This window comes from Hemibagrus wyckioides, linkage group LG20 (assembly GCF_019097595.1).
Source record: "Hemibagrus wyckioides isolate EC202008001 linkage group LG20, SWU_Hwy_1.0, whole genome shotgun sequence".
Lineage (NCBI taxonomy): Eukaryota > Metazoa > Chordata > Actinopteri > Siluriformes > Bagridae > Hemibagrus > Hemibagrus wyckioides.
The window spans coordinates 10,260,588-10,269,328 of record NC_080729.1 but is presented as its reverse complement, the minus strand read 5'-3'; the positions used below and the strand labels follow the sequence as shown (position 1 = coordinate 10,269,328).

The window sequence follows — 8,741 nt, the reverse complement described above, 5'->3', positions numbered from 1 at the left end:
CAAACAACAAAATGTATATAAACTGTATAAGAATCATGAATCCCTATTCCTGAAATCTTTAACTAGTAGCAGTAAAACTAAAGGCCTGGGTCAGTTTAGAGCTTGGAATGTAGCTGACTACATACTGTATGTTTTTGCTAAATATTTTCATAAAGTGTTCCTGGTCCTTTTTTATTCATATATTTGTCTTTTCTGCAAAGGGGAAGAGAAGGTTACATTAGGAGATTAAGATTATTTGAGAAGTACATTAAAGCACATTTCAATATATGATATGATGCCATTTTTTTTAATACTTCAGCTGCACAATTTACAATTTCATTAACTTAATTTGCATGTAGTTTATACTCCATGTCTAAATCTAGAGTTCTTTTGTATAACCCCTTGCACAAAATTTTTCCCTTGGGCTTTTCATATGAGAATCATTGTGGACAATAAGGTAGGTACAGCAGAATGAGAGATGGTTGACTATCAAGTGGAAAATGAAGAGTACATGAATATGCAATAAGGTGCAAGACACAGTATAAGCAAACCTTACGGTGTATTGAAATGTATTATTGTGTTAGATGCATGTTTTTGTTTTTTTTTGGGAATCACTAAAGAGGAGACCACACTATTATTTCTAAAAAAAATTATTATTTTTAGCTTCTAAATGCACTTAATACTTAATATTCGGATTAAAGACAAAGCTCTAACAGTGGATCACTGGTATTAAAGGGAATGAAAACACAAGTTGTAAAATAATAAATCAAAAAGATTTTTTCCAAACTTTAATGAAGCACAAGCAAGATCTTTTACAATTAAAGCTCAAGCTAAAGCTGCTGCGTGTAAATCAACCTCTCTCCAGCTCATACTACTGGCACTAAAAGTTCAGATCAATGCTTTGCTGGGGTCAAAGAAAGGACAAGGTTTCCAAGGTTTTTAAATTTTAGGGAAAAAAAGAATGATTTCTAATGATTTCAGATAATCTACCAATTACAGATAATCTACCTTCTCAATTTTATTCCAGATCCAAAGGTATATCAGGTTTTTGGAAAACTACATTATACAACATTTTACCTATTTCCATTTGTAAGGTTATTTAAGGTGGATGAAGTAATGCAAAAGAAAAAAGCTATGCTCTTTTAATGTCTTTAAAAATTCTAACCCCTTGCTTTATACAACTAACATTCTTTTGCAGCTTCTTAAAAGTTTTTTTAACGTTTAAAGTATCCAACAGACATACCTAATTACCACCATTTGCAAAATATCTATATAAAGATTTCAATGTGTTCTGTTAGTTACAGCCTTTATTTCACACCCATATTGTTCTGTTATATTAAAGTATTTTCCAATCCTGGGGAAATCGATATCTATTGACATCTATTGATATCAGCACAATTTGTAGGAATAAGCAGGATATTGTTCCATTGAATGATGGCAAAATCACAAAGATGTACATATATACTTGTACACACACAAATGGACATATACAATACACATAGCATTTACATCATAAAGCCTTAAGATGGAACAAATTATCCAATTTTGTGTGTGTGCTGTGTAGATTACCCAAAAACAACGAAAGAAAGAAAAACAAGAGTCAATGTCCATGTGGTCAATGAGACCAATACTAAATCCTAAGATATATTCTGCAACTGAAGGCTATTACTTATTGCAGGGTTGCCACCATATATGGTTTAGCCATAGCATTTATGAATTTTGACCCCTTTCTATGGTAAACAGAAGGCAACAGAATACTGTGCTTCATCAGCAGTGGTCAAATGAAAAGCCAATACACTGAAGAGACTTGTAATATGAAAGATGTGCATTTGCTTTTCGTAGCACTTATTTTGTCTTTGCTTCCATGAAAGCAATACAGCTGTTTTGCAATTCTGCTTCAACAGATAGAGAATGTGAATGTTTTATATGTTCAATCATAAAAGTGCACGGTAAGTGTTTTGGGTTGCCTTATAAGCTCTTATAACGAGCTACTGTTCAAAAACAAATGACTAACAAAAAAACGCTCCATGAAAGCAATTTTGTCCCATTAAAGTATAAAAAAAAAGAGGAATTAAAGATTGGTTGAGTGTACTTTACAAATGGATCCTACATATTTAGGCATGTTAATACAGTTTCAGTTTATGGATATCCTTTCAGAAGTTATCTTTCCATAGTCTTTAGATGGTGAACATCACAGTTTACATACCGAATATGGCCTCATACTCATGTAGAATGAGCTCAACAATTTGGTTTTGGTAAACCATATGAACTGCCATCTGTATGTTCTCAATCTCAGGACGTAACAGAGTTGGGCCAAACACGATTGCAACACTTTGCGTGGTCATCCTATTCTGCTCGCCATGCTCTATCACTCTACAAACACATACATATTACACAGATATGCAATAATTCTTAAATTACCTACTATGTGTGTCAGTATTATATGTGCCTGTAAATACTCACTTTCTCAGGTGTTTAAAAAGTTCCTGCATTGTATCATGGTTGGGTTGAGGCAGCTGCTTCACTAGTTCTTTGATGGCTTGTACTTTTTGTGTATAGTCTGTGATTTCTACACACACACACACACACAGGCAGAATCTGTATTTACAATTTACAGTGCCAAGGATTCGAGAAGAGTCTTGACATTTCCTTCAAACTTGTCGAAAATGTACATCTATTTTTTTTCTCTGTTACTTTTAGTTCACACTCATACATACAAACACATGCACACTAGCACAATCAAGCGTGCACACACACACACAGTCTCTTTCTACTTACTGATGGCACTAAAAAAGTCATTGAAGTAGGCATAGGTAAAGAGTGGTTCTGGAAGCTCTCGGAAAAACATCTTTAGTGCTCCGGTAGCAACATGAATGTCCTCCCATTTACTATCTGCCAAATTTATCTTCTCATCTATGGCAGACAGAGCAAAGATGAAGTGTGCTAGATGAACAAAGTATTCAATACATACAAATAAATAATATAGCTGCAATCAGCAGTCTGTTTTGTGATGATTTGTCATTTTTCAATGTAAGTTGTGTGAAATGAAATTAATGATTAAAATTCCAGTGACAGATTAGCAGAATGATAACAAATTCAACTCAGACACCTTCCAACACAGGAGCACTTGTTCTGTATGCCTTTAGAGTTTTGTACAAATCCATTTGATGGGATCATGAGTTAACTGTTTCTCAACGTCAAATTGCAAAGGCTTTGCAAATCTCATAATCTACAGTGCATAACAACCAGAAGATTCAGAGAAACTGAAGAAATCTCTGTGTGTAAGGGACAAGGCTGAAGATTTTGTTGGATGCCTGTGGTCTTCAGGCCCTCAGAAGACACTGCATCACTCATCAGCATGATTCTGTCATTGACATTACTAAACGGGCCCAGGAATACTTCCAGAAAAAACTGTCGGTAAACACAATCCACAGTGCCATCTGCAGATGCCAACTAAAGCTCTATCATGCAAAAAGGAAGCAATATTTGAACATGGTCCAAAAGCGTGTCCTGTGGGCCAAGGCTCATTTAAAACGGACTGTTTCAAGTGGAAACAGTGAAAAGTGGAAAAGTATTCTATGGTCAGATGAGTCCAAATCTGACATTCTTGTTGGAAATCACGAACGCCATGTCCTCCAGGCTAAAGAGGAGGGAGACCTTCCAGCGTATTATCAGCGTTCAGTTCAAAAGCCAGCCTCTCTGATGGTATGGGGATGCATAAGTGCATATGGTATCTCTCTCTCTCTCTCTCTCTCTCTCTCTCTATATATATATATATATAGAGAGAGAGAGAGAGAGATAGCAAACTGTGAAACTTAACTGTATTTAGTTGTTTCACTGTCTGCATGTGTCTGATAATTATATCAAATTTCACAGTTTGCTGAGTAGTGCAGCACTAAATTTTTGTAAACAGGACAAAAATTGGTCTAGTAGGTTTTAGACATATTATGGATGCTTCTTGAGGTTTGTTTTGTTTGTTAGAACTTAAGGGACCAGCAGCAGAAAGAATTTTCTTTGTGTGACTAAAGGTTCATGAGGTATGGACCACACTATAAAACCTTGTGTTATTGTGCCATCATCAGGTCTATGTGGGTTCCTTCATGTGCCTGAGTATGGGGAGGCACAATTCACCTTTCCTCCAAAGTCTGTGTTTCTATGACTTACAGTAACAACAAAACAAAAGTTGGGTTCCAGCACAAGGTGCTTGGACCCATAAGAAGCAAGCTGTCTTTGTACAGTCCCCCAATGAAGCATTAAGCCTATTCTTTTGTTTTTGTTATACACTGAAGAGTTTTGGGTTTGAGATCAAAAAGATGAGTGTGATGTCAGTCAGCATTCATTTCCGGACATGTACAATTAGATATGTTAAAATCTTCAGCATGGCAGAACCCACTGATTTGAAAAAGTAATCCAAAATACTGTACGCTATTCCAGTACCTTTGGAGGGGCCTGTACGCTATAACATTACAATTTACCTTCACTAGAACTAACCAAACCTGTTCCAGCATGACAAGAGCCTTTAATGCTGTGCTGTGTTACCTGGCACAATGACGTTTGCAGTTGATCCTTTAAGCCCTTTAAGTTGGGTGAATCAAACTTGTTTGTCCAGCACATCCCACAGATGCTCAAATTGAGATCTGGGGAATTCAGAGGCCAAGCCAACACTTTGAACTGTTCCTTTAACTATTAACTGTTGTGTTGCTTTAACTATTCCTGTATCTTGCTGAATGATGCCATGGCCATTAGGGCCATGCAACAATCTTAGGTAGGTAGTAGGTGTCAGTAACAACCACATTAATGCCATTAAGTAAGTGACACACATGCACCCAGACCAGGCCACCTTCTTCCATTGCTCCATGGTCCAGTTTTGATGCTCATATGTTTTATTTGTAGGAACGTTTAACAGTGGGCAGGAGTCCGCATGGACACTCTGACAGGTCTGCAGCTTAGCAGCCCCTTATGCAGCAAGCTGCTATGCACTGTGTCTAGATACCCTTACCTTTCTGTCATAGCCAGCATTAAATTTATGAGCAATTTGTGCTACAAAAGGTCTTTTGTGACATGGAACCAGACAAGCTAGCCTTCCCTCTAATAAGCCTTGCCCATTTTTACTGCTTCCAACACAATAACATACACTGACTGTTCACTTGCTGCCCCCCTTTCCCCACACAAGGGTCAAACTGCAATGGCTAGACAACTGGGTTGGGTCAGTGCAATTCCAGTAGGTCTTATGGGTTGTTTCCAGTATGCAATGATTAGTACCTAATTAAAAATCTGTCAGAACACAGAGTGCATTGTGTAGCTACAGATCAGCTGGGTATCTGTCCATCTGTGACCTGCCAAAGAGATCTGAAAAAGGAAAGTTGGTTGAGGCATCATGATGCCTTGGACAGCATTCTGCTTGGAAACCCTGGGTCCTGGCATTCATAAGGATGAATTCATTTTACATGTACCACCTACCTAAACATTGCTGCAGACCAAGTGCACCTGCACTGGCCTCATTCAGCAGGATTATGCACCTTGCCATGTTGCAAGAATTTTTCAGGAATGGTTTGAGGAACATGACAAAATGTTTAAGGTGTTGTTGAACTTCACATTCCCCAGATCTCAATCTGATCAAGGATCTGTGGGATGTGCTGGATAAACAAGTCCAACAACAACTTATAGGATCGGCTACCGGTCTTGGCACGAGACAACATATATTTAAATATATATTACCATGATTAACAGCAAATCTCAGCTTCTGTATGACTGCCAGATTCCCACTCACTCTATAGAGACCATCCAAACACAGACCTAAAGGAAAAACAAAAGTAGGTTTGTACTGAATATAGAAATTGTGACATAGTTACGTATTAGCTCAAATGTGAATTCAACGTTTTAATGCAACTATAAACTTAAATTATTCCTGTAGCAAAAGTCACAATTTATGCATTAATGCTGTCCAGACAGGTTGTACGTTTCTCTCTGCATTGAGGCATTTCTAGCTTAAAATACCCAAGATAAACTGTAGCCTGATCATTTTAGTCTAATTATAAGTAGAGGCGGAATTGCAGAGTGAAGTCTCCCCACCTCTGGCTTGTTCATTAAGGATAAATGTAAAATTTATAAAAGCATTATAAAAATAAAATTGAATTGAACTTAACATAATTTGACATGCAGAGAAACTACCAAAAATGAAAGACAACATTTTACTACTGACTTTAACCTAAGGAACTAATATCAGATGAATACATTTTCTTACTGTACCTTCCTTTTCTATGTAGTCAATACACATCTTGACAAACTGAGGGACAGTAGTTTTCTCCCTCTGACAGAGACTGATCAGATTACAGCCAAACACCAGATCTATACACAAAATGATAGTGATGGTCTTGTCATGTGCAAATCCCAAAATGTACGTACATGTTTGTGTTTGTTTTATTTGTGTGTCTCTGTACCTTTGATGTAACCCTTGTCTTTAACAGCCTGTAGAGAGGGCCTACGTATGAGAAATTTCTTCAACCTTGTTTTGGTCTTCTTCTGTTGGTCTTGGTTCTCTTTCTCATGTTTCTCTAGTCCTGGAGATTCTGGCATGTCCTCTTCAATAGCCTCATCAGACTCCCAAGCCTCAAAATTAAGTCACAGAAGTCATGAAAGCATGTATGTTTATGTTGCTCTATGTACATTCCCTTCATAGGTATTGGAATAGCAAGATCAATTCTTTTGTTCTTGCTATACACTGAAGATATTTGTGTTTGAGATTAAAAGATGAAGATAAAATAATAAATCAGAATTTTAACTTTCATTTTCTGATATTTCATTATATTCTGAGATCTGATTATGTGTTAAACAACTTGTTTTAACCAATCCATTCTAGGAGTGATCAAAAATATTGGAACAAAGGATTAATACATGTATCTTGTTGCTAAGGTGTGCCCTGTTAGATCATTTGCCCAAACAAATAATAGCTCTGAATGTCTTTGAGCCCTGGGTTTCATTTTTGAAGACTGCATTTGATGATAAAAATGATTAACCAAACTGAAGAATAGAGATCTGACTTTGGGACAAAAGCAAGCCATAAAAAAAAGAGATGTCATTAGCCTCAACATATAAGCTTTGAATTGGTGATGTTCTAAAGTCCCCCAGAGATATATGCATATGCCTTGATTATGAACAGTGTCCAAAAGCCAAATATATGATTTCCTGGCTGAGCCATACACCATGCTCCCATATTCAAGATAGAATCAGAGTTCTACGCACTTTTAGCAGAACTGAGCCTTCTGCACACCACTTACATTTATATTTCTGGCATTTGGAAAACACCCTTAATCCAGAGTGATTTACAATTTATCTCATTTTACATACAACTGAAAAAATGTTTGTTAAGATAGTCAAAAAGTCTGTTAGATAACAGGTTGCCAATAAAAGCAGGCAGCTGTCCTCTGAAACCAAGTTGATGCAAGTCCTTTAAAATACCGTACTTCCAAGTCATATTATGTACTTTCCCTAAATGATAGGAAACAACAATCACATATTCCTTTCTTGTAAAAGAGTCAGTGTGTAACTGTCAAGGCTGATAAGGTGATTTGTAGTGCTTCTTACTTTTCTGAACCATCAGACTAGAAAATGTTTTAATAGAAACTGGGTCATCTTCAGAAAAAAAACCATTAAATATTTCAAGATGTAGGGTCATGTCTGGTGGAATGTACATTGAGCACATTGTAATAGCTCTCTGGAGCATAATACATTCTACAGGCACTCGTAAATTACTATCCAAAGTGATCTGACTGTCTATCACATTATTCTTTATTAAATTAGCTCACACGTTATTTGCACCCAAATATTTTAATTGCAACATTTTTAAAAGAAAAAAGTAAAAAAAAGAAAAAGAGTGACAACTGTGTTCTTTCAGACACAATGCAAGTTAACTAAAAGTTGAAGCTAGCTACAGTTCAGCAGAATTTGCTCTGAAGTCACAACAGTTCCACTGGATGATGATATGGTTCGTAATTAAGTATTAAAATCTCACTTGTTCTGCCTTTCAGAGAATGCCTTTCAGAGAACCCTTCAGAGTGTGAACCTCCAGTCTTTTTTGAGTTCTTGTTAATTGTTTGATTGTTAGACATGCTGCACCTTTACCATTACTTCTGTGGTTGTTTGTCCTTTAGCCCTATGTCCTCTTCCACAATTCTTTTATTCTCAGAGCTGTTTGTGCCATGACCAAGCATCTAAAAGGGTTGGGAATAAGTCCACAATAACACTCACTCATTTCATGACCAGCCAAAAAATTTACACAAAGAAGAGCTCTGCATTTTTTTTAGAACATTCTACCAAAATCTGTCCTGACCTCAGTTTCTTTAAATCTTTCACTACTCCAACAATTCCTGAAATGCTGTTATGAATAGTAAAAAAAGCATATCCAATGACTTAGAATAATTACGAAGATTATGCAGATTATGCTATATGCTATATTATTATATGGGGATGGCATGCTCAAGTGAAAAGAGCATAAACTGCTGAGTCCACTCATTGACAATCTATGCACCATCTAAGAACAAAGAGACAGAAAATAGGTAAAACTCACAACAAGAAGACACAGGTGAGAATCATTACACTTGCCGACTGATCCTACCTCCTCTCCATCCACATTTAACATTTAAAACTAGGTCAATCATCAGGGCTTAACCCAATTTAGCATAGCTTTCATCTCCTAAAAAGAAGGCTGAAGAGAAAAAGCACCAAAAACACTTGAAAGAAGCTACAGTACAGGCTCAGAACAT

At 36.6% G+C, this 8,741-nt stretch overlaps 1 protein-coding gene across 4 annotated transcripts in view; it reads right to left on the bottom strand.

Moving 5' to 3' along the window:
* Positions 1 to 1,626: 1,626 nt before the first annotated feature.
* The window catches only part of LOC131370895 (rho GTPase-activating protein 12-like), a 55,245-nt gene continuing 48,130 nt past the window's right edge, over positions 1,627 to 8,741 (bottom strand). For all 4 annotated transcript variants that reach the window (XM_058418456.1, XM_058418457.1, XM_058418458.1 and 1 more), the window contains 6 exons: positions 6,420 to 6,588; positions 6,229 to 6,327; positions 5,698 to 5,775; positions 2,758 to 2,892; positions 2,443 to 2,548; positions 1,627 to 2,352 (listed from right to left, as the gene is read on the bottom strand). In XM_058418456.1, the coding sequence (XP_058274439.1) occupies positions 2,178 to 2,352; positions 2,443 to 2,548; positions 2,758 to 2,892; positions 5,698 to 5,775; positions 6,229 to 6,327; positions 6,420 to 6,588 (762 nt within the window). In that variant the 3' untranslated portion in view covers positions 1,627 to 2,177. The remainder of the gene's footprint in view (positions 2,353 to 2,442; positions 2,549 to 2,757; positions 2,893 to 5,697; positions 5,776 to 6,228; positions 6,328 to 6,419; positions 6,589 to 8,741) is intronic.